Source organism: Hippocampus bargibanti, linkage group LG20 (assembly GCF_051943395.1).
Source record: "Hippocampus bargibanti isolate YZ-2025 linkage group LG20, ASM5194339v1, whole genome shotgun sequence".
NCBI lineage: Eukaryota > Metazoa > Chordata > Actinopteri > Syngnathiformes > Syngnathidae > Hippocampus > Hippocampus bargibanti.
In genome coordinates, this window is record NC_142753.1 from 8,922,168 (window position 1) to 8,948,907 (window position 26,740).

Sequence of the window (26,740 nt, forward strand, 5' to 3'; positions counted from 1 at the left end):
GCCCTCACAAACGGTGGGCACCTCATTGGTCCATTAGCTCGGAGCTAACTTGGCTCCTTTCATCGATCATGTGACAACCCATGGCCGGGACTCCCCAGCAGTCCATCAATACACTCCCGTTTTCCACCTGCCCTCCTCCTTTTTCCTTCCTTCGTTTTCTTCTGCGAGTGAATAATGAACTTCCCATTCTTTATCTCCCTTTTACACTGTTACCCGACCGCACCCCCAAAATAACGATCCTCCCAGCCCTTCTTTCCCTCGCTTGGGCTCCAACTTCATTTGCCACGGTGTCTCAGCAAGCTGTTTGGCAAACCCAAGCACCGCGATGGTTGAATGCGGCGAGGCGAGCATACTGGCGGCATTGTGCCTTTGCCGAGGCCCTCCATCTTTGTCACTCAAGGTTGTGTGTGTGTGTATGTGGGGGGGGAGTCACTGTGTTTGTGTGTGTGTGTGTCACTGTGTGCTCATGGGCTACATATGACCATATTGGATCATGTTAAAGATCGTAGATGAGAGTGTATCTGGCGAATGTCCGAATTTGTTGTTGGATTGTGTTAACGCTGGTACGATGACCTCAGGCTGACACATGTATGACGTACCCGCTCATAATGGAAAAAAATATCATCTGTACAGTTCCGTTATGATGTGTTGATTTGTACCATGTGGCATTATGTTACTTTTCCGGGTTTTTTTTTTGTTCATTTTGTATTGTTTTTTTTTTTTTGTTTTTTTTTTTTTTTTTTTTTTTGTTCCTGTTGTTGCTGCTGTTTTTTGGGGGGTTGTTTGTTTGTTTTTTTTAATGTTTTTTTTTGTTCTTTTGTTTCATTTGCTTTTTGTTTATTTTGGTTTTGTTGCTGTTTTTTGTTTTGTTTTGTGCTGTTTTTTTGGGAGGGTTGTTTGTTTTTGGTTTATTTTGGTTTTGTTTTTTTGTTGTTGTTTTTTTTTTTGAGGCTGTAGTTTGTTTTTTTCAACAACAAAAAAAAAACAAAAAAAAAACAACAGCAAAAAACAAAATGAACAAAACAAAACTAAACACCCCTCAAAAACAAAACAAACAAACAACCGCCTCAAAAAGCAAAACAACAAAAAACAAAACCAAAAAAAACAAAAAAAAAACAAAAATTTGTTTTGGTTGTTGTTGTTTTTTTGCCCTTGTTTTTTTGTTTGTTGTTGTTTTGTTTTTGTTTTTTTGGGGGGTGTTTGGTTTTGTTTGTTTTTGTTTTGTTTTGTTTGTTTTTTGTCGATTCTTGTTTTGTTTTGCAGGTGTTGTTTGTTTTGTTTGTCTGTTTTTTTCTTTTTGTTGTTTAGTTTTTGTTTTGTTTTTTATGTTTTTGTTTGTTGTTTTTATGTTGTTTCTCGTTTTAGGGGGGTTTGTTTTGTTTGTTGCTGTTTGTTTGGTGCGTTGTTTTTTGTTTTGGAGTGGATTGTTTGTTTTGTTTTGGTTTTTTTTGTTTTTCATTTTTTTTTCGTGTCTCCCACAACTCTCGCTCACCCACTCCACACAGGTATCAGCTTTATGTCGCCCGGTACCTTCACAGCATGCGGAGATTTTTCTTTCTTTTTTTTTTTTTACCGAGAGTTCGAAGGGTCAACGATAGGCCGCCTGACATCCAAGCAGAATGCAGAAACACATCTGTCACTGGCCTGGGGGGGAGAGCCTCTCGCTCCGTTCTCATTTTCCCTTCTCTCACTCTCTGCCTTTCATTGCAAATCCTTTAATCTCTGAAGACTCTCCAACTCGGGGCTGCCTGTCAAAAGCCACTGTACAATATGGCCCTCTGTTCAACGGTTTAACCACTTTGCCGTCTTTTATTGTTATTTTTTTTTTTTTAACTGCGAGTTTGCGTCAAATGAAAATCAACCGAGAGGCTATGATCATTGTCTTTCCTCGAAAGACAATGTACGCTAATGAACCCACACAGGGCTAATTATTGACTGCCGATACCATTGTTACCGTGGCAACTATTTGCATGGCTGTCAAATATACGATTGAGCAGCCGTAGCACCAAAACATGCATCTACTTTCGCCCCATTTTTTTTAAATTTCTTTCTTTAAACACAAACACGTACGCAAAGGGAGTCTTCTCCACACCCGATTGCGTCCCCATTTTTCACGCCGAGAGATTTATGGTTGGAGAAATGTGGGAGACAGGCTATTACTATGTCCTTTTTGAACTCATCAGTCAGACAAAGTGGTTGGAGGTGCTAGCAGAGACGGTTGGCAGGCCTTTTTAGCGTCACACATTTTCCCCCCTCCTACACGCTTCGCCTGCTATCGCTCGTGTTAACGTTGCTCCATTGGCTCCTTGGCGTCCTCTGCGTTTATTTGTGTGTGTGTGTGAGAGAGAGATTAATTTATTTATTTCTGTCAGCGTTTAGGCCGCAGCCTCGTTCCTGACACGCTACTTGGGTTTTCTCATTTGATTGGAGGCTACTGGTGGAGGCTCGCATCGCTGCTGGAGAAAAATCACTTGTTTACGCCACAAATCGTACTCAGTTGAGACATATTGCTTCCGGGTAGTTTGGCAAATGTTTTTAGGGATGTGCTCGGAAAGCGCGACGCTATTCTGGACCTCCGAGATAGTGATACTGTATGTTTTGGAACATGCGTGATATTTTAAGGAAAAGGCAACATTTGTGCCAAGTAGCTGGATGGGTGACTTTCTTAGTCCGCTTTAGTTTCTTAACTCGTTCACTGCCAGACGATGTGCAAAAATGTGTGCACTTGTTATTTTTCGCACAGATTCCAGGACCCACAAAATACAGGAAAGTCTCGTTATATGGATATTCTCGGGAGTCGGAAAAAATATCGATATAACAGGACTATCGATATATCCGATCCTGCCGCATGTAATTTTCTCCTTGCGTTCATAGAAATAGTATCGTAATAAGCGGTACTATCGATATAACCGATATCGATATAACGAGACTTTACTGTATATATAGTAAAGTCTCATTATATCGATATTCTCGGGAGTCGGAAAAAATATCGATATAACAGGACTATCGATATATCCGATCCTGCCGCATGTAAATTTTCTCCTTGCGTTCATAGAAATAGTATCGTAATAAGCAGTACTATCGATATAACCGATATCGATATAACCAGACTTTACTGTATTGAGTTTTAGGACTACATAAACCAGTTGAGTTGAGATGTGCAATTTTGATACCGGATAAGGCTGTAAGTCATATAGAAATTGATGGCTCCCTCGGTTGTGCAGAGGCAGCCGAATGTCCAAAATATTTCGGCTAGTTTTGAATGCTAACCATCCATGTGAGTTGATCCTTAAACTTGATTGTAAAATCAATTGAACGCAAGATGTTGGGGGTTTCTTTCTTTTTCTATTTTCTTCTTTTTAACAGCAAAGCTGCAGCGAATACATTCCACTGGGGATGCTCCCGTATTCTGTCGCTATGGTTAAAACATGAGCAATTTATCATTCTCCTTGATGGCCGCAATATTGTTATTCTCCTCTGCTTTACCCAGATTGAGCGTAGCCTCGTCGGAAGAATCCTATTTTACACCCGCGGAAAATATCACTGGAAAAATAAGGACTTTCGTCAAACTGAAGTTTACGCCGTCGAAATTCAGGCGCAACTCAGCGGCCGCGTCATATCCGAGATTGATGAATCAATGTCCCGATATTTATGTCTGGGGTGTGCGTCGAGTTAATATCAGCGGAGCGATGAGCCAATTAAGCTTCGCCGGCGAGGTAGGCTGATTACTGGAGCTTAATGCAACGATCTGGTCTAATTCAACTGTAATGAGCATGACGGAGGAGGCCGGCATTACTCACGTTTAAAGCCCTCATTCAAAGATGAGTTCATTCCGTACGCTGTATAGATGCACGCCATTCCCCATCCAGAGTCATTGTTCCTCTTTCCGAATGCCAAAACTCACGAATCAGGCAGCAACGGCTGTACATAATGGCTTTACAAAATGGCCGTACAAAATGGCTGTACAAATCGCTGTACAAAACGGCTGTACAAAATGGCCGAAAACAGTTTCTTCATACCATAGTTGCTGAGTCGGCTTCCTCCCAGACAACAAACGGCGGCATTTAATTGACACTTCCAAAACGAACGAGAGAATTATTTTACACTATGGCTGGAAGATGTTTCGCTGGTTGCCCATGGCAACCAAATCTCTTGGTTTCCACTGTGAGATATAAATGGGAGTCTTACTGTTAAATTAATGTATTTGTTATTCTTTTGTGTGTGTGTGTATTAAGTTGTAAACAGATTTTTTTTTCTGTAAATGTCTTCTTGTTATTATACCCCCCCCCCCTTAAAAAATGATTTTTCTGAATGATTCCATGATATGCGCCGCTGAAATAGGGCCATTATCTCCTGGCGACGACGGGGTCTTTGATTCAAGTGCTACTCGGAATCTTAGCTGGAGGGCTGATGTAACAGCAGCAAAGTCAAGTTGTTTATGAGCTTAAGAAGCGTGATTCATGTTGAAGAGCATTTCTGAGGCCCTTAAAGGACGTCACTTTTTTGTTTCCTAACTGACATCAGAAAAACATTTATAGCATCTAAAATACCCAAATGATATGATACTTTTAGTCAAATGCAAAACACCAATAAAAATGACTTAAAGGGTCTAAAATCTGAAGAAAAAAAACAACCCGGAAGTGGTTCAGAAGGTCCCGCCCCCATGTTCGTGGTGTCACGCCAAGACGTCTTGCCTTGCTGGAGAATCAAAACAATGGCTTCAGATTCGGAGAAGATGCTTTTTTGTTACTCATCCTGTTATGAATATGATTCAAATAGTTCTGAAGAAGAAAGCATACATGTTTGCAATCGATTAAAGAATTTATTCCGTGTCATTTTGATGCATCAGGGGTGGGAAATGTCGCACCCAAGGGAGGCAGAAAATGGCGACAAAGCCGTGTAGGGAATTAATCAGCCCGTTTCCACAGGCTGATAAATTCCTTCCATGGAGCTTGGTCGCCATCTTCTGGCGGCTTTTTGGTGCAACACGAGGTTTTCAGACCAAACAAGTACAGCAAAATACATTGACGTGATGGAAGGAGTGCTACAATGTGTCTTTTTTTTTTGGTCAGGGGCGTTCCTTCAGTGACGTCACGTACGGACTCGTCACCAACTCAAAAACAAGACTTCCGGAATATTCAGCACGAGTCTTAAAATGTAAAACATAGCTATATGCGGTGGAATCTTTGTAAAATACGCTCAGTAGAATTCATTTGAAGCCATTTGACAAATTATGGACACAACTTGTCCGTAGACGTCGGTTGTCCTTTAAGTAGCTTTGGAAAAGAACCTTCAGTAAATGGCCGTCCTCTCTTATGTCTTTGAAATGACCTTGAGGCTAGAAAGCGTCACTTTTTTATTTTTATGACACCTTTCTCAACTTATTTTCACCATATTTTGACCCTCTTTGACTTATCTGTCGCCCCTTTTTTACTCGACGTTCCCACAAGCCCCGCGAACACAGCTGGAGGCGCTCGGGCGTCACTCACCCCTGACCTCCCCCGGCCGTTACGGCGCGGCGAAACAGCTGTTGGCTTGCCACGCAAAGACACGCAACCGGTCGAGGGAAGCGCCCCGCGGGCTGTATTAGCGCACGCGCCAACGCACACGAGCATATGCGATCCGACGGGACGTTTCATTGCTTTTCTCTCACGGGAAAAGATGCTCGTTATCATGCATGTTATCGTAACCCCGGCACGGATGCGTGCTATGACATCACACCCAGACGGCCTTTCGGTGAAAATTCCAACCCCCACCTGGGTGACTTTTTTTTACAATACGATACATCCTAATTTAGATAGCGCTTTCGCAACATCTGCAGCTGTAACAAAGCACTTGACATAATCGTCAACACAAAGCAAAATAATAAACACAACAGGAACAGAAAAACAGAGACAGTTGTGCAGTCTTACCAACTTTCCCCATGTACTCTATGATGTTTGAGTATAAGACAAAACACTTTATGAAGCGGTTCCAGATGAAAGAGGAAAGGATGAAAGCCTCCTTTTCACCAATGGATCAGAGCTGTCATGGTGGAATCTGCATGCTAAGTTTTCAAAGCATACATGAAGCGGTAGCATCCATTGACAAAAAGACTGTCTCACATCTCCTGTCCCACGTAAATCCGCTTCAATTCCAAGCCGCGACAAAGCCGGGATAGTTCCACATCGGCGCCCTGCGCCGACGCCCTTTTTTGACCTCTGCATCTTAACACCCCCCTCTCATCCCCCTCATTTCCCTACAGCATCGACGCCTCAACTCCGTCATTTGAGAACATCCATCAGCGCTGTCTCACATGACCGTTGCCGCCTCTATTTCTGGCAGTGACATCATTACACGACGGAATTCTTAGCCAAAGCTTCTTTGCAATCGCTATTTATGTAACCCTCCTAGGAGAATTATTGACCCATTCCGCTCGATCACATGATGCTTTGATGATATTAATTAGCTTCTGGTTTTACATACTGTATGTTTGTAGGCCTTATTTATATTTATATCCATACCAACACTTAAAGGACAGCCGACGTCTGCGGACAAGTTATGTCCATAATTTTTTTAATCGCTTCAAATGACTTCTACTGAGCGTATTTTACAAAGGTTCCACAGCATATAGCTATATTTTACCTTTTAAGACTCGCGCTGAATATTCAGGAAGTCTTGTTTTCGAGTTGATGACGATGACTGATGTGACGTCACGGAGGGAACGCCCCTGACCGAGAAAGCGACACGCAATGCATTTTGCGGTACTTTGTTTGGTCTGAAAACATTGTCTTGATCCGTGTTGATGGCGAAATTAGAAGGAAAACACATAAATAATGCGATGGTGAATTGTTGTGTGTTGCACCAAGACTACTATTTGATACTAGTTGACACAAATTCCCTGCAGACAAATCAACCCATTTCCAACGGAGCTTGGGCGCCATCTTGTGCATTTTCTGGGACGCTACATTGGAGTCCTGATGGCTCGAATTGATACGGGAGGGCTTCTTTAATCGATTGCAAACATTTATGCTTTCCTCTTCAGAACTATTTGAATCATATTCAGAACTGGATGAGTAACAAGAAAGCATCTTCTCCAAATCTGAAGCCATTGTTTTGATTCTGGAGCAAGGCAAGACGTCCTGGCGTGACATCACGAACAAGGGGGCGGGACCTTCTGAAACTAAAACTTTAAGTTATTTTGAAGTAGTTCTGGGACACTTTAAGTCATTTTTATTGGTGTTTTGCATTTGAGTAAAAATATCAGCCTACGTGTTTTGGGTATTTTAGATGCTCTAAAACGTTTTTCTGATGTCAGTTAGGAAACAAAAAAAAAAATGGCGTCGGCTGTCCTTTAAACACTGCGCCATCGTCTCCACGTTCACTTTCAAAAACATCCCGCCGGCACCGTCTCGCCACACATGACAGGTCACAGTTTAGCACCGACAACCTGGACACGAGCGTGCCCCTTGCACACCAAAATAAGCCGGCAAATACGCACAAAAAGAGAAACCGAGGGCGACACGGCGAGCGTTTGGCTGAATTTAAATATCGACTTCCAGCTGACATCTATTTATGATTTATGAGAGGGTGCGGGGTTAAGTTTTCATCTTCTCAAAATACGTCCAAGTGTGAGAAGTTTGAAGAGCTCCCCCATCAATATTTGACGTGTCTCTTGAATACGTTTGCATAATGGATGCCCTAAAAAAAAAAGAAAGAAATTGAATCATAATTGCATCATAGAAGACATTCTGTTCTCTTTCTTTCTCATTATTTCTTCTGTCCTTTTGTACCCGTCTCCCCATGATACTTGTCTCTCAAAGCCCGTCCTCGGCATTTTCTCTCACAACACACGCATATTTCCACCAGCGTCCCCTCGTGCTCTCAGACGGGTGCCGACAGACAATCACTGTGATCTCTGGGCATGATTGACACGTGGTACTGATGAACCCACCGGGTACCCTATTGCTTTGCTTGCCTTGGCTGTCTTTGATTGACAGCTGTAACCCTCCTCTTTTATTATCCACGGCACCGCCCCCGCCCTGGGGTCCCAAAAGTGACAACACTCAAGAGCATTCTCTAAAGTCTGCACATAATTATTGAGAAATTCTGTTTTTGTATTTTGCATTTTTTTATGTTTTATTTTTTTGTATTTTTAATTTGTATATTTTTTTGGGGCATTTCTATTTTTTATGTTTTTATTTTTTTGTATTTCATATTTTTTGCAGTTTTTGTATTTTGTAGTTTTTGTATTTTTTATTTTGTGTGTTTTATTTTTTGTATTTTTTGTAGTTTTTTTTTTCTTAGTATCTTTGGTATTTAGTGTTTTTTTTTGTATTTTGTATTTTTAATGTTGTATTCTGTGTATGTATTTTTTGTATTTTTTATATTTTTGTTATTTGTTGTATTGTCTTGTATTTTTTGTATTTGTTATTTTTTTATATTTTTTATTTTTGCTTTTTTTGTATTTTTTTGCATGTAATTTTTGTTTTTTTATATTTTTTGCGTTTTATTTTTTGTAGTTTGTATTTTTTTACTTAGTATCTCTTGTATTTTTATTTTTTTATTCTATGTTTGTTTTTTTTAATTTTGTATTTCTTATATTTTTTTATTTGTTGCATTGTCTTGTATTTTTTGTATTTCTTATTTTTTGTATTTCTTATTTTTGCATTTTGTATTTTTTATTAGTTGAATTTTTGTGTATTTTTTATTATTTGTAGTTTGTATTTTTTTACTTAGTATCTTTTGTATTTTGTCTTGTTTTTGCATTTTTATTTTTTTATTCTGTGTATGTTTTTTTGTATTTTGTATTTTTTTACATATTTTTTTATTTGTTGTATTGCCTTGTATTTTTTGTATTATTTTTGCATTTTGTATTTTTTATTGTTTGTATTCATGTTATTTTATTGTATTTTTTTATCCCTAGCTGAGTCCGAGTCGGGCCTTCGACTTCAAGCATCGTTGCAATACACTGCAAAAAACTGTCTGCTTTTCTGTCACAGTTCTACGCCGACACTAAACGGTAATCTGCTCCAGTGATCCGGCGCTGGTTAAACAGATGATAAACAGAAGGGGTGCGTTGCTTCTTCCTCTGTTAAAATTCCGGTTACGGCGTATCGCAACAAGGAAGATGTTGACAGATTTGTTGGCGGTGTTAGCTCCGATGGCTTTGCCTTTGCTGTTTCTTTCTTCACAGAGCCTCTTCGCTGGCTCCAGGACACAATTACGTTTTGATTTAAAGACTCTTCAGGGGGAATACGTGTGTGAGCAGACAGGAAATTAAAAGTTTTGGGGTTTTGGTTCTGATTAAGTTGAATTTTTGTGTGTGAGAGAGTTTTTGCTGAAAGAGCTCAAGGAGTCAGCCATGTTTTCATTGGCTGCAATGACAAATGGTGTCAGTGTTTTAAAATGTGGTCACCGCAAACAAGTGCCGATAGGTCCAAACTCCGCAAACGCCTGCTATTTGTTTTTAAGGGATGCCAAATTAATAGGGGTCCCCAGGCGTTTGGGAGGGGGTCGCATCTGGGTGTGTGACGTAAGAAGGCGCATCTGGTCCCTGGCGAGCATCCACCAAGCTCCAGACCCTTTTATCGGCAAGATCACACAGCAAGGCGCCAATTAGCGATGGAATTGTGTTTGTGTGCGTACACGTGTTTGGCGTGTGAACCGATTGTTGATGTCGTGGAGCAAGTCAAACAGCTGCAGGCAGCAAATCTTTCTGGACGCGTGTGTCTAGCACCTTACGTCACGTTTTGGCAATGTCTGTCCTCACGCCGGTCCGGTTTGCTATGCTTAGGTTACATTGCGGATCACCTACCTATTTATTTATTTATATATTTATGTTTTATTTATTTATTTTATGTTTCATGTTTTTTCAGTTTTCATTTTGTATTTTTTATGTATTTTTTTTTTGTATTTATTTATTCATTTATTTATTTATTTATTCCTGATTTTTGTAATTGTTTTGTGTATTTTTTATATATTTTTGTAATTTTATTTTATGGTTGATTTAATTTTATTTAATTTTTGTTATTTCTTTTTGCCCTGGGGCTGGTTGCGTGTTTTATTTTATGTGTCATGTTTTTTTTTTCTTTTCATTTAGTATTTTTATGTATTTTTTGTTTATTTATTTATTTATTCCTGATTTGTGTAATTTTTTTGGTGTATTTTCTATATTTTGTTTGATTTTTTTTATTGTTTATTTTATCTTAATTTATTTTTATTTTTTTGCCCTGTCAAATTCATTTTTTTGCACATCACTTTGAAGTCTGTTATGACTAAAAGCATGTAAAGATGTCAATAATAATACTACTACTACTTATAATAATACTGATAATAATAATTATAATAAAACATTACATTTTAAGCGCCTTGCAAAGCTCTCAAGGACACTTTACAGTCACAGACAAGCATCGGTACTATAATAAATAAAACATAATCTCAAATACAATGCAATAAAAAAATACAATTATAAAGAGAAACAAGACAGAGAGAGCGAAACAGAAAATGGAATTTTAAATAGGTGTGTTTTGAGATGATGAAGAATAAATATTGATTTCACTGTTGTTTAAATGATAATCATGTGGGATTTAGTTTACCAAGAAATGCTTAGAATGTATCTTATTTATTACGTATGAAAATGTAAAAAAAAAATCTGTCGACATTTCCGAAATGGACCCGTGGGCCGTATAAAATGAGGACGCGGGCCAGATCTGGCCCCCGGGCCTTGTGTTTGACACCTGTAGTGTTGCATATCTAAATTAGGGCTTAAAACGTCCAAAATTCACCCGTCGAAATAATAAAAAAAAAACACGTTTGACGACTGAATTTCCACTCGACTGGACGGCAGCAACATACTGGAGCTGACTCAGCCCATAACAAAAAAAGTATCCCAAAGACACTAAACATAAGTGAAAAGTTGTCTCCTTCCGCTGTCAGCGCTATAAATGAGAAGGGACAAATTGAAAAGATTGCCAGAGTGAAGCCATCCCAGTGAATTAGTATCATGTCAGGACCGTGTTTTATCGAGCTACTTGGAGAATATTCCCCCTCACATCTGAGGTAGATCCGAAATCAGAATGTGGAGGATGGAAGTGGGGGTTTGGGCTCTTTTAACCGTCTGATCACTTTACCTGATTTACTCTCTGGAAGTGGAGAAGTCTGATTTTAGGTGGACGGGCACCACCTCCGCGGACTTAAAATACCGCAACGTCGTTCTTTCCTGATCACATCCTGGTGACTTGGGAATTTCCAGGGAAGCGTGTGTGTGTGTACCTGCGTGATAAATGAGATGAATGGAACATGGCTTCATCCCGTGGTAGCTGAACAGGGGGAATTTTCCAAGATGCGTCGGCTGGGATGGAAAGGAAGTCATGGAAGGGAGAGGGGTGCAGGGAGGGGGGGGAAATAACTAAAAATGTTCCATGGTAAGCTATGACTAATGCGCAGATTAAAAATGTTCTGCCCATCACACGCCAAAACCCTGCAGGAAAATAAATGAATAAATCAATGAATCGATAAAAATCTAAATAAATAAATACACGAATAAAAAACAAATAAATACACAGATAAATAAATGAAGGAATGATGGGATACAAAGATAAATAAATAAACAGATAAACAAATAAATAGATGAAAATAGAAATAATACATAAATAATTACAGAAATAAAATGACAAAATAAATAAATAAGTATAGTAACGATAAACAAATAAATAACTACCCAAATAAGAAAACAGATCCATACATCAAAATATGAAAATATCAATACATAAATGAATAAATGAAGGAATAAATAGATAAACAAATAAATACACTAACAGATAAACAAATGCGTACATACACAAATGCAAAAATAAATAACCAGATAAATAAATACATTGATGGAAATATTAATAAATAAATAATACATAGACGACAAAATAAATGAATGAATAAATAAATACATATATAATTAAATAAGTACACTAACGAGTAAACAATTGCAAATACATGAATAAGTACGCAAATACTAAAATAAACAGATAGATAGATAGATAGATGGAAATATAAAATACATAAAAGAATGAATAAAAACAAATAAATACATAGATAAACAAATAAATAAATACACTGACAGAAAAATAATAAAGAAATAAATACATAAATTAAAAAAAAAATAAACAGATGAACAAATAAATAATATCAATAAATGACAGTAAAAATAACTAAATAAATAACCCTCTTGCTGAATTAATTAGTTAAACACTTACCTAAGATTGGACGTTGGAACGCCTCAAATATTTGTTTGGAAATACACTATCCCTGATTGTGATTGCTGTTGGAGCCACAGAAGTTGACATTTTTATTTCTTTTTTTTTAACCTAAATGTTGTCTTCGCCTGCACATCTGTTCCTATCCCGGGAGAACAGAAGACAATATACTTCCAACTTTGATAATAACTCCCAGGCTAGTTATTAATTACTCCCGGAATCTACTTTCTTGTACAATTTTCGGAGTTATTTACAAAACAGATGCGCGCTTCTGCGGCGTGATGACAGCTATATTTATGAACAACCTTTTACGAGCTTTTTGTTGGCAAACGTGTGAATAATGCAGCATCTTTTGTGTGTGTGTGTGTGTGTGTGTGTGTGTGGAGATTTGTATCGATTTTTAAATGTCACAAGTACACGCGCACCATCGCTTTGGAGCAAATTAGCAAGGCAGTCGGCGGTCTGAGAGATCCGTGTGAACATTCTTAATGTGGTAACAAATTGGATCTTTCGCCCCGCTCCCTGCTCGCTGGGCGCCACGTCAGCCGGTGGCCGTTTTAAAGCGTCGTGTTCTAGTAACGGGAGTTAATTAAGCATCTCAGCTCTGATCTCAAGGTGGATCTTTGTTTATATTAAAAAAAATATGTATTAAAAAAGAAATAATGAATTGGATTGGATGTACAGTGATACCTCGGTTTACGAACCCCTTGGCTTACGAACTTTTCGGTTTACGAACGTTAAATTTATGACATTTTTACCTTGGCATACAAACTATTTTTCGGGATACACACGGAGCTGCCACAATGAGTGATGCGTCGTTCCCGAACGAGCCCGTTCTTCTAATAACAAAATGGCAGCCGACTGTTTTTGTCCTCTATTCCCAGCCCCCAGTCTTCGGTTATAGCCACGTGATTGGTCAATAACGCAACTGTGAGGGTTTTTTTTTTAACATTAAAAAAAAGACAGCAGTGAGAGAGTTTCAATTTTGATAATTCAAAGGCAGAGTGTAGACTGCAAGGTTAAAATATCCCATATACATAAAATAAGGTATATTTTGTGTAGTTTTAAGGCTTAGAAAATTATGTTGTATGGCGACCTGGGAATCGATTATTCTCATTTTAATGGTTTCCTATGGGAAATTAATTTTTGGGAAACACACTTTTCACCCACTCTGTCTGGGAACCCATTAAGTCCGTAAGCCAAGGTGGCACTGTACCTTTAATCGTCTCGCAGTGGAGAAATTTACATTTCACAGCAGGAAAGTTATGAAAGGAAATAAACAAAATACCCGAGCTGCTGGAAAGGCAACCACTCTTGCGCCATCTTGAAGTAAAAAAAAAACAACTAAATAACGAATAATATGACAACACAAAGTAAAAATCAATGAGACTTGCAATTAAAAAAAAATAATAATTGGCAAGTTGAGGCAGTCGTTTATATTGTAAACATACAGTAACCGCGAAAAGCTTGTAGTAGCTTTTTTAGCTTGTAGTAGACGTGCACATTCCACCATAACGTCCCTGATCCACTGGTGAAAAGAACGCTTTGACCCTGTCCTCTTTCATCTAGAATTGCTATTTGTTATTTAGTTTTTTTTTGTTCTTTTGACTTCAAGATGGCGACGGAAAGAGTGGCTGCCTTTACAGCAGCTCCTGTATTTTGTTTTTCTACTTCTTCCTTTCCTTTCATCACTTTGCTGCTATGAAATGTAAATTTCTCCACTGCGAGTCGAATAAAGGTAAATCTAATCTATGACTGGCTTTCGGAGCTTCTGATCATCATCGTAATGTGAATCTGGCACCCAAAAAACGGTCAGCTAACTCCTCCAGGGGTGATCGGTGGTTCTGTTTCATCCACCAACGAGGCCTCGAGGACAACGACACATAAGAGCTTTTGTCAGACAGCGGCGAAAACGGAGCCCGTGTCAAAAACGACATCTCGGTTTAACTCGGGGGGGGGGGGGGGGGGGGGGGGGGGGGGGGATCAACGGGGTATTGGAGAGGAAATGAGGAAAAGGGAGCTGTGGGAGGCAGGAAGAAGCCAAAGCCAGGGTGGATTGACACAGTGGGGCTCATCCTATTTTAAGGCTTCCACCTGCAGGCTCATCTGGACGCGACACATGGAAAAAGTCCTGCAAAAACCTGCACTCAACGGTTTTTTTTCCCTTTTGACTTTTTGGAAAAGTTTTCCGAAAAGCCTTATTTTCACCATGGAGTTGTTTCTCTGTTTGTGTTGCTAGGCTATCTTGTGGTGAATATTATCAGGAGCCAATTGTAACCTCAAAATATTCTGCCCGACACAAAATGACATGTGCATTCGCCAACATGCACACAACCAGCAACTAGTTTATGAAATTTGCAAAGCCGTGATGACACAAAGAACATACCAAAAACATTTTTTTTTCGCATGAAGAAAAAACATAGTATAGTATAGTAAGGCGTTTTGAGCCCAAAAAACCACCATGGCATTTTTAGCCCGAAAAAAACCCCAAACATGTACATATAGTAAGGCGTTTTTAGCACAAAAAAATGACCATGTATATATAGTATAGCATTTTTAGTCCGAAAAAAACCACCATGATTAATAAGGCGTTTTTGGCATGAAAAAAAAAATGACCATGTATAGTAAGGCATTTTAGCCCGAAAAACCCAACCATGATTAATAAGGTGTTTTTAGCCCAAAAAACGAGCATGTATAGTCAGGCTTTTTTAGCCCGAAAAATACAAGTACAGTAAGGCATTTTTAGCGACAAAAAAAGACTATGATTAATAAGGCGTTTTTGGCATGAAAATAACGACTGTTTTTAGTAAGGCATTTTTAGCCCGAAAAAAATAAACATGTATAGTAAGGCATTTTTAGCCACAAAAAAGACTGACTAATAAGGCGTTTTTGGCATGAAAATAACAGTTTTTAGTTTTTAATAAGGCATTTTAGCCCGAAAAAAAACTAACATATATATATATAGTAAGGCATTTTTTACACCCCCAAAAAATTACCATGTACAGTATCGTAAGGCGTTTTTCACCCCCCAAAAAAACGACCATGAGGCATTTTTGGATTGGATTGAATTCGCTGTTATCAGTCTCGCATTGGAGAAATTTACATTTCACGGCAGCAAAGTTATGGAAGGAAGAGGAAAGGAAGAAATAGAAAAGCAAAATACAGGAACTACTGTAAAGGCAAACAACAACAAAAACGAAATACAGTAAAGTCTCGTTATATCGGTTATATCGATAGTACTGCTCATTCCGATACTATTTCTATGAACGCAAGGAGAAAATGTACATGCCGCAGGATCGGATATATCGATAGTCCGGTTATATCGATATTTTTTCCGATTCCCGAGAATATCGATATAACGAGACTTTACTGTATCATAATGTGACACAACACAAAAGACAGTCATTCAATTTTAAGCACTTTATGCACCCTCTTTGTTGCATGAAGCATTTCTAGATGAAAGAGGAGAGTATCAAAGCATCCTTTTCACCAATGGATCAGGAATGTCATGGTGGAATGTGCTCGTTGGCTACAAGCTAAATATTGAAGGCTGTAGCATCCATTGGCAAAAAGAGATTGTCTCACATCTCCTATCCCACAGGTGTCAAAGTCAAGGCCCGCGGGCCAAATCCGGTCCGCCACATCATTTTTTTCGGCCCGCGAAAGCAAATCAAACTTGTTAAATTCCATGATGATTGCTAAAATCTGAGCCAAAATTTCATATTTTTGGATGTCAACCACAATAAAAGTCATTATTCTTGACTTCAGATTTGAAAACGAGTCATTCATTAATTTGCTGTGTGCTCTATATGTAATATTTGAAGGGATTTAAAAATTCTAACGGGTTCCCCAAATTCATAACGGCCCTCGAGAGGAAACCATAACTACAATGTGGCCCGCGGCAAAAAATAACTTTGACACCCCTTTCCTATCCCATGTAAATCCGCTTCAATTCCAAGCCGCGACAGTTCCACATACACACCTAACGTTCCTTTCTTCTCATCGCGGGCGCCTCAAGCCATGCATCCATCCAGCCACAGACTGTCCAACATCATTTGTTGTGTAATGTGTTGACTGTAATCCCGTTTGTATTCAAATTTTCCGATTTCATGTCCGGTTTGCGACCAGTTCTCATGGCTTCATTGTATTGTATTTCCTTTAGCGTCGCTCCATCAACTGGATGCATAGCGCAACCTCAGCCATTATCCTAACTTCTATTCTATGCGATTTATAACACAGTATAAAAACCATCTGGTATGCCTTATAGAACAGAAAATAGGGTCATTTGTCAAAACTTCCTGGCTTGAGACAAAAGTGGAGGGAAATGAAAACCGTCTTACAAATGCCTTAGTCTTATGACTTATTACTCATATTAACTCAACATTAGGCAAGGGGGTGTCTGCCTTGATAGGTGAATTCACACAGTTTTGGCATGTTCACGCGAATTGCGCGGCGGCAACAGTGTCAGCCGTGTCTCCGGCGAGCGCGGAGGTGTAAATGAGGGTGGCTTGTTATCAGGAGCTGTCACGCCCCCCCCCAATCCGGTCCCCAAAAGCTTCATTAGGGCTAAAGAACAGATCACGTCACCCATCGTCGTCAACTGCCGTGCGCTTGGTCATGTATGTATGGAAGTAAGCCGTGGATTTGTTGGTTTGACTTTGCAGCTAGCTTGTTGTTGTTTCCGGCACCCCTACTGAAGGTGCATTTTCAAACTTTTTCCATATACAGCGATATCTTGGCTTACGAACTTAATTGGTTCCCAGACAGAGTGTGTAAGGCGAAAAGTGTGTATCCCAAAAATTAAATTCCCATAGGAAACCATTAAAATGAGAATAATCTGTTCCCAGGTCCTCACAAAACATAATTTTCTACTTTCTAATTTTCTAAGCCTTATAACTACACAGAATATACCTTATTTTATGTATAATAAATGTGCTATGGTGTTATAATTAAGGAAATAAACTGTACTGTATAATAAAGTCGTTTTACCTTTGTGATGGTCGTTGATGGCTTGCTGGAATGGAGTGGCCGGTTTCCTCAGCATTAAACACTTAATGAGGAACTTGGCCTTCATCTTTCACCATCTTGAGGAACGATCCCTTGTAGGTGCTTTCTCTGTGATCATTTTATCTAGTTCCTCATCAATTGTGTTCTGCTTAGCTGGCTTGATAGCTTTTTCCATCAAGTGTACAGATAGCTTGTGCGGGTTTTTGGTGGTGCCTGATTGATGGGATATTTTAACCTTGCAGTCTACACTCTGCCTTTGAACTATCAAAGTTGAAACAGGTCCAAATTTCACTGTTTTCTATCAATTTTCTCACCATTTCACTTTTGTTTTTTTTTGTTTCAAGCTCTGTCGTCTCCCTTTCGTGTGTATGTGTTTTCTCTCTCTCTGTCGTCTGCTTGTCCCCCCCCCCCCTCACTGCTGTGTTCTTGACCAATCACGTGGCTTCAACCGAAGACTGGGGGCGGGGAATAGAGGACCAAAACAGTGACCACCATTTTCTTGTTAGGAGAACTCATTGTGGCAGCTCTGTGTGTATCCTGAAAAATAGTTTGTATGCCAAGGTAAAATGTTCATAAATGTAACGTTCGCAAACCGAAAAGTTCGTAAGCCAACGGGTTCGTAAACCGAGGTCTCACTGTATGCCGCAAACCATTTCCACTGTACACTGTTTACCATTGAAGGCAATTCTCCCGTTTCACGATGTTGTTGCTTTAAGGAATCCGTAAGAACATATGGGCCGATGCAGAGCATTTCTCTTTATTTTTTTGCCACGACTCCGTCCAGTAACACACACACACACATCACACACACACACACACACACACACACACACACACACACACACACACACTCAGAGTCGGTGTGGTGGAAGCAGGTGTCGCTCTCAGCTCATTACCTCTGGCAGGGCTGATCGCCCTGTTTGGTGAGCAATAAGACACACCTCAGTGGAGAGAGGAGCGAGTGGAAAGGAGACCCCAGGTCTGTCTTTTCCCCCTCTACTGCATTTTCATTCCAGATAGACAGATTGAGCAATGCGCCGGACACATCACTGCACAGTGTCTGGCAGTGTCAGCTCCAGTGCCAGGGTTTTTGTCATTTTCACTCAAATTGCAGGACACACAGAATATTGAGTTTTATAACGACATAAACATTCAATACAGCGTTTGAAACCTTAGACTCTCTTCTTTCATCAGCAAAAAAAAGTTAATTCCTAAATTATATGGGTCTGGAGTTACATGAACTTGAAATGAGGGCGTCTGTCCAAAAGACAATGCAATACATAAATATTGGTTTTCATAGCGCTTTAACAACAGCTGAAGCTGGAACAAAGCGATAACATGGACAAAATTGTAATGCTGCCCCCTTGTGGAAAGGAAAAAAAAAACATTGCCAGAAGCCATGGCCAGCGCTTTGTCAGCACCCAAGCATGAAAAAATAAAATCCAAACAAATTCCGGAATGGCGCTCGACGGCATATTTTCAATTTCCGAATACATTTGTGAATGGCAGTGAAGGAGTTTACATCATTCTATTATGATTATCATTATTATTTTTAGAGAGTTGTCCTCACATCACTGTTGTGTTGTGTTTCTGCAGGTATGACTACAAAGAGATGCTCCACAACTCCACTTTCTGCCTGGTCCCCCGAGGCAGAAGGTTGGGCTCCTTTCGCTTTCTAGAGGCCCTGCAGGTAATGACTCACTGGCGAGAATGCGCGCCCGCAAGCGGCATTAATAACAATCTTCCCTTTCGGTTGTTCCACCTTTGAAAGCTTGGTAATTGTTGCTTCACGTTGAAGGATGAGCTAATCAAGGGGGAAAAAATACAACGGTTATTAATTATGAATCAAACACTATTACAAGCGTATACAGACGTTTAATTCTTGTTTGTGTTGTTATTTAGCCAAACGTGCTAATGTGTCCACTCCAGTGCCAGGGTTTTTGTCATTGTCACTCGAATTCCAGGACCCACGGAATATTGAGTTTTAGGACTACATGAACATTCAATCCAGTATAAGAAACGTTAGACTCTCTTCTTTCATCGGGGAAAAAATAGTTAATTCCTAAATAATATGGGTCTAGAGTTATATGAGATTGAAATGAGGGTGACAGCTTCGTGGTTGCTTTCAAAACTTAGCTTGTAGCAGACGTGCACATTCCACCGTGATGTCTCTGATCCACTGGTGAAAAGGAGGTGTTCATCCTCTCCTCTTTCATCTACAACTGCTTCATTTAATAAAGTTTATCTTGTACTCAAACATCATGGGGAAAGTCGTTAAGATTGCCACGCTTGCGGCGCCATGTAAATTAGGATGTATTGTATTGTATTGTATTGTATTCCCTTCATAATTGAAAAATAGTCACCTGATGACTTTTTTTTGTTCTTTTTGTGGATCTTTTCGGTGATGTCGAATGCTGTTATTCACCCCAAAAATCACTCTGCCTTTATCTTTATCCCCATCAGGCTGCATGCGTACCCGTGATGCTTAGTAACGGCTGGGAGCTGCCTTTCTCCGAGATCATCAACTGGAATACGGCGGCAGTCATCGGCGACGAGAGGCTTCTGCTGCAGGTAAATCAGCCGCAAACGGGACGGCGGAGACCACCATCGGCGCCCGTGAAGTCAACCTCGATATGACTTGCAAAGTGCTGAACACAAACTCTTTCTCCCTTTCGAATTGATTTGCGCTGTTGTTGTTTTCTTCGAGGGGTTCTTAATCGACCTCCATTGGACGAGCGGTTGCAATGCCCAGAAATACATTGATACCTTGGCTTACGAACTTAATTGGTTCCCAGACAGAGTGTGTAAGGCAAAAAGTGTGTATCCCAAAAATTAATTTTCCATAGGAAACCATTAAAAATGAGAATAATTTGTTCCCAGGTCCCCATAAAACATAATTTTCTACTTTCTAATGTTCTAAGCCTTAAAACTACACAAAATATACCTTATTTTATGTATAATAAATGTGCTATTGTATTATAATTAAAGAAATAAACTGTACTGTATAATAAAGTCGTTTTATTTACCTTTTTGATGGTCGTTAATGGCTTGATGGAATGGAGTGGCTGGTTTGATCAGCATTAAACACTTGAGGAATGTAACCTTCTTTCACCATCTTGAGGAATGATCCCTTGTAGGTGCTTTCGCTGTGATAATTTTACCTTGTTCCTCATAAATTGTGTTCTGTTTAGCTGGGTTGATAGCTTTTTGCATCAAGTGTACAGATGGCTTGTGCGGGTTTTTTGTGGAGCTTGATTAGTGGAATATTTTAACCTTGCAATCTACACTCTGCCTTTGAACTGTTCAAACAACTGTATCAAAGTTGGAACTCTCTCACTGTCAGCTGCCTGTCTCTTTAATGTTTAAACCACCCCCGGTCACTGCTTCGTTCTTGACCAATCACGTGGCTTTAACCGAAGACTGGAGGCGGGGAATAGAGGACACAAACAGTCGGCTGCCATTTTGTTGTTAGAAGAACGGGCTCGTTCGCGAATGACACATATCTCGTTGAGGCAGCTCCGTGTACAAAAAAGTTCGTATGCCAAGGTAAAATTTTCATAAATGTAACGTTCGTAAACCCAAAAGTTCGTAAGCCAAGGGGTTCGTAAACCGAGGTTTCACTGTATCACTTTTTTTTGTTACACCGGCAATTAAATAGAACAAACGAGTAGAGAGAAGTGCATGTTATCCATGAGTGAGTAGTGGGAGGGAGGGGGTTAATTATATGCCAATTAAGTCTGAAATTTGAACCAAGTGCGGAATAACATTGTTTGACATTGAGTCGTTCGGCACAAGCAAAGGCTAATCTGAGCTCATTATGCTGTCGGCCATCTCGCCGGAAATATATTTTAAGTCTTTTAATTGCAATATGATTCCTCTCGTCTTCACTCCAAGTCATGAAATATACGCAGCTCTGTTTCATGACACGCTGAAACTGGCTGTCAAACTAAACATAAAACGAAGAGAATTACACAATGTGTGTTTAAAAGAACACATTGGTTGAAACATCATCGCCATAAATAGGCTAACAAAAAAACATCTCAATCATATACCACTCCCCAAAAAAAAATCATATTTGCCCACCAACGGTGCAGTAAAACACGTAGACTTACAAATGTGACAATACTCATATTGTTTTTCATCTTCTTTAAAATTGCCTACCGCTGCAGCATATTGGGTCATTTAAAGTTGTTGTGAAGCTCTTGTTTTTGTTTAGCCGCATTGGCACACCAAGAGAATTTGCAATGAATTAATCATAAAGGACATGGACTTGTGCTGCATTCTCGCCGACAAATAATTATTTATCTCATTATTTTTAATGAGCTATTAATGGATCATGATGATGGATGAGTGCCCTAATTCTATAACTTTTTTGGGACCCAGCTCAAAAATAAACAAATACATAAATAAATGGCAGATTGTCCTAAATCTATAGTTTTTTGGGGGACTGAGCTCAAAAATTAAATAAATAAATACACACATAAATACATTAATTAATTAATTAATTAATAAATGGGTGAATGCCCTAATTCTATCACTTTTTTGTTCCCTCATGAATAAAAAAAATACATAAATACATTATTAGATGAATAAATACATAAATACACAAATAAATAAATAAGTGGAGGAATGTCCTAAATTTATAACTTTTTTTTGGACTGAGCTTAAAAAATAAATTATTAAATACATACATAAATACACAAATACATGAATAAACACATAAACAAATAAAGTAATACGTAAATACATAATTGCGTAAGTGCGTAAATACATAAATTCATAAATCAATAAACAAATACATACACAGTCAATAAATCAATAAATAAGTGGGGGAATGTCCTAAATGTATAACTTTTTTTGGACTGAGCTCAAAAAATAAATAATTAAATACATACATAAATACACAAATACATAAATACATGAATAAACACAGAAACACAAACACTAACATATAAACACATAAACAAATAAAGTAACACATAAATACATAATTAAATAAATACCTAAATACATAATGGGTGAATGCCCTAATTCCATAACTTTTTGGGACCCGCATAAATAAATAAGTACATAAATAAATCATATTTGTAACACATAAATACATAATTACGTAAGTGCGTAAATACATAAATACATAATTAAATAAATACCTAAATACATAATGAGTGAATGCCCTAATTCCATAACTTTTTGGGACCCGCATAAATAAATAAGTACATAAATAAATCATATTTGTAACACATAAATACATAATTACGTAAGTGCGTAAATACATAAATAAATAATTAAATAAATACCTAAATACATCATGGGTGAATGCCCTAATTCCATAACTTTTTGGGACCCGCATAAATAATTAAGTACATAAATAAATCATATTTGTAACACATAAATACATAATTACGTAAGTGCGTAAATACATAAATACATAATTAAATAAATACCTAAATACATAATGGGTGAATGCCCTAATTCCATAACTTTTTGGGACCCGCATAAATGAATAAGTACATAAATAAATCATATTTGTAACACATAAATACATAATTACGTAAGTGCGTAAATACATAAATACATAATTAAATAAATACCTAAATACATAATGGGTGAATGCCCTAATTCCATAACTTTTTGGGACCCGCATAAATGAATAAATACATAAAAAAATCAATGTTTTTGCTGCTGTCCGTCTCTCACAGATTCCTACCACGGTGCGTTCCATCCACCAAGATAAGATCCTGTCGCTCAGACAGCAGACGCAGTTCCTGTGGGAGGCTTACTTCTCTTCGGTGGAAAAAATCGTGCTGACCACGCTGGAGGTAAGGCGCCAACGCGCGTACCCTCGGCTTCCCCGCTCCGCATCATCCATCAGCCTCTCGGTGACGCCGAATTGCAAAAGTAGACAACGTACAATCAGATCACAACTATATGCTGGCGTACATTTGAACTGCCATCTTTTTTTTTTTTCGTGACAATGCGCAGTTGACATTTTTCTTACACTCACCTTATATGATATTCAAATATGAAATATGCGACCGTAACGTCGGCATCAAATTTGTTTATTTACCTGTCACGGCCGCTGCGCGGAGTTGCCATTTGATTGCATCTGCATCGCAGGTATATTGTGATTTGCTTCACGGCCAGCTTGTGATTGTCACGCACACGTACGTGGAGTAAAAAGCACATCTCCATATGTCAAGGTTTGTCATCCTCAGATCCACGTAACGCACCACCAAGCCACAGCCTTGCTATGCTGTCACTCTGCACTAAAGAGCAAGGTGACTCAGCGTATGTATGTGTGTGTGTGTGTGGGGGGGGGGGGAGGCATGCAACTCGACCTTAATCCTGACTGACTGGCCCGTAAAAAAGCACGAGACGAGGCAAGCGAGGTTGAGCAGCGCAAGAGAAGCGCCGACATATGGAAATGACGTTATCGGCGGCGGCACCCGAGGATAACGAGTCACGTGCTTAAGTCATCCCATCCACCTCTCCGACCAAAGCGCACAGGATCCAAATCTCCCGGCACACACAAGGACAACCGACACCTTTGATTTGTTTCCTAACTGACATCAGAAAAAAAACATTTAGCATCTAAAATACCCAAAACACGCAGGCTGATATTTTTAGTCAAATGCAAAACACCAATAAAAATGACTTAGTGTTGAAAATCTGCAAAAAAATTGAGCTGCGAATTGGCATTTTCAGAAAGTCCCGCCCCCAGTTCGTGACGTCACGCCAAGACGTCTTGCATTGCTGGAGAATCAAAACAATGGCTTCAGATTCGGAAAATATGCTTTCTTGTTACACATCCAGTTATGAATATGATTGAAATAGTTCTGAAGAGGAAAGCATACATGTTTGCAATTGATTAAAGAATTTATTCCGTGCCATTATGAGACAACATTGAGGGGAAATGTCTCACCGAATATGAGGCACAAAATGGCGACCTCCTGTGGCCACCTCCGTTTCCACGGGCTGATAAATTCCTTATATGGAGCTTGGACGCCCTCTTCTGGCAGCTTTTGGGTGCAACACGAGGTCCCCAGACCAAACAAGTACAGCAAAATACATTGACGTGATGGAAGGACCGCTACAATGCGTCTTTTTTTATTCGGTCAGGGGGGCGTTCCTTTAGTGACGTCACGTACGGACTCGTCACCAACTCAAAAACAAGACTTCCTGAATATTCAGCGCGAGTCTTAAAACGTAAAATTTGGCTATATGCTGTGGAATCTTTGTAAAATACGATCAGTAGAAGTCATTTCAAGTGATTTTACAAATTATGGACACAACAAAAGCTCATTGGTTGGTGTACTCTCTTTGTTTTTCCTCCCTTGACAATCGCACCATGTTTTTGCGCTTCATGTCAAATATCCACATGGTCACTTTTTCCGTCATGCTCCACCAATCACGCGGTGTTTCCCGCAAGCTAGCAAACCGATCGCACGTCTTGCTAGCGATCTCAAAGGTCAATACAGCTGAGTGTGAGTCGCCACGTCCGCCTATGAAAACCCAACTCGCTGTGGATTCACCGGGATTTATCTGTCATGCTCTAATTGGTTGATTGTGGCCGTTTCGGAGGTGAGATTGACTCATCAGTCACGTCACCGCGGAGATTCCTGCTGACGGCAGTCAGGCGAGCCAAATTACCCGTCGTAAGGTAGAGAAAAAAAAAATCCTGTGGCTTTTTAACGTGTCGGCTAGTGTTTGGAGAGATAAGTCAACGGTGAACGTGTTAATCTTTCCGGCCAAAGCAAATGAAACCAAGCCCCGTGGATGTTTAAAAAGAAAAAGAAAAATCCCAGCACCTTCCTGCCTTCACTGAAGAATCTTTATGTTGCTTTTGTCAATATTATCACAGCAGGGGGCCCCCCTGGAGTGATAATAATAACTTTTTTTTTTTTTTTAACATTCCAAATAGCTATCAGCTGCTCAGCCGTGGCTACAAATCACTGTTTTCTCCTCCGACTTACCAAGCTAGCAGCCATCACCTCCTCGATTCAATAGCGGTCATAAAACACGCCCTCTAAACCTGCGCCGGTTTTACTGAAGCAATTTAGCTTGGCTCAAGGGCAAGGTAGCAATATCTCTGTTGTGAGAATAGTGGCCATTTTGCTGTCTGAATTCTTTGAGTGACTGCTCCATTTGGGCTCAGAAAGGATTGAGGCCCCCCCGACTAACTTCCTTCCTGTTTGGCTGCAAGTGATGACTTTGTTACCGGAACTCTTTGGCTGGATGAAAGCTCCTGGACCGATGTAGGCGAGTGCGATTTTGGGCGTCGGCAAAAGAAATAATAATAATAAAAAAGAGAGTGGCATTGATGCTAGAAAAAAAAAATGTAATGGCACACTGTTAGTAAAAAAAAAAACAAAATGTTGACATCGTCCAGAGTTGATGCAAGAACAAAAATCTGATTGCACACTGTTTAACTCATTCACACATTTATTCGGGAATTGAAAATATGACATAGAGCGCCGTTCGGGTTTTGGTTTTTCCATGCTTGGGTGCTGATAAAGCGCTGGGCGGGGCCTCTGGCAATGTTTTTTTTTCCCTTTCCACACTACTCCCTTTTTTCCATGCTAGCGCTTTGTTCCAGCTTCAGCTGTTGTTAAAGCGATATATAAACCTGTATGTATTGCATTGTGTTTTTACAGCTGCCCTCATTTCATACTCATATAACTCCAGACCCATATAATTGAGGAATTAACTATTTTTTTTTCAATGCTCTATTGAATGTTTATGTCGGCCTAAAACTCAATTTTCTGTGGATCCTGGAATAGAATAGAATAGGTGCATATATATATATATATATTACCCAGTGCAAAAGGGCTCCCAGACATGAAAAATGGCGATTCAAGGATGCCACAAAACTACCAAACAGCAAACCAACATTGAGTGCCAAAAATCAATGTGTGCATTTTGTTTTTCCACAAAAAAAAAAAAAACTCCGCTCACTAAAAATGACTTACGAACAAAATACATTCCGAACAGTCGTTCATAAGGTGAATTCATTCGTAAGTTGGTTCAGTGCTATACAGTGATACCTCGGTTTACAAACCCCTTATTATACATAAAATAAGGTATATTTTGTGTCGTTTTAAGAATTATAGAAAGAAGAAAATTATGTTTTATGGGGACCTGGGAACGGATTATTCTCGTTTTAATGGTTTCCTATGGGAAATTATTTTTTGGGATACACACTTTTCACCTTACACACTGTCTGGAAACCAATTAAGTTCGTAAGCCAAGGTGTCACTGTATTTTGTATGGAATGTTTGTTTAAGACTTGTATAAGTAAGCTGTATTGGTTTGTACTGGAAAAATAAACATTTCATAAACTATATGCTCTATAAAGATATGTACAACTGGAGAGAATACTACATGTTACTACAAAAACGTTCGTATGTACCATTGTTCGTAACTCAAATGTTCATAAGTAGGAGAGCGTCTGTATATCCATTGACGTACTATGTTTGTATTGCATTTTGTGCAAAACCCCCTAA

At 39.2% G+C, this 26,740-nt stretch overlaps 1 protein-coding gene across 1 annotated transcript in view; it reads left to right on the forward strand.

Moving 5' to 3' along the window:
• Positions 1–26,740, forward strand: part of LOC148883036 (exostosin-1b) — an 86,871-nt gene that overhangs the window by 39,798 nt on the left and 20,333 nt on the right. The window contains exons 2-4 of the mRNA XM_088986872.1: positions 18,834–18,927; positions 19,701–19,808; positions 22,937–23,056. Coding sequence (XP_088842998.1) covers positions 18,834–18,927; positions 19,701–19,808; positions 22,937–23,056 — 322 coding nt within the window. The remainder of the gene's footprint in view (positions 1–18,833; positions 18,928–19,700; positions 19,809–22,936; positions 23,057–26,740) is intronic.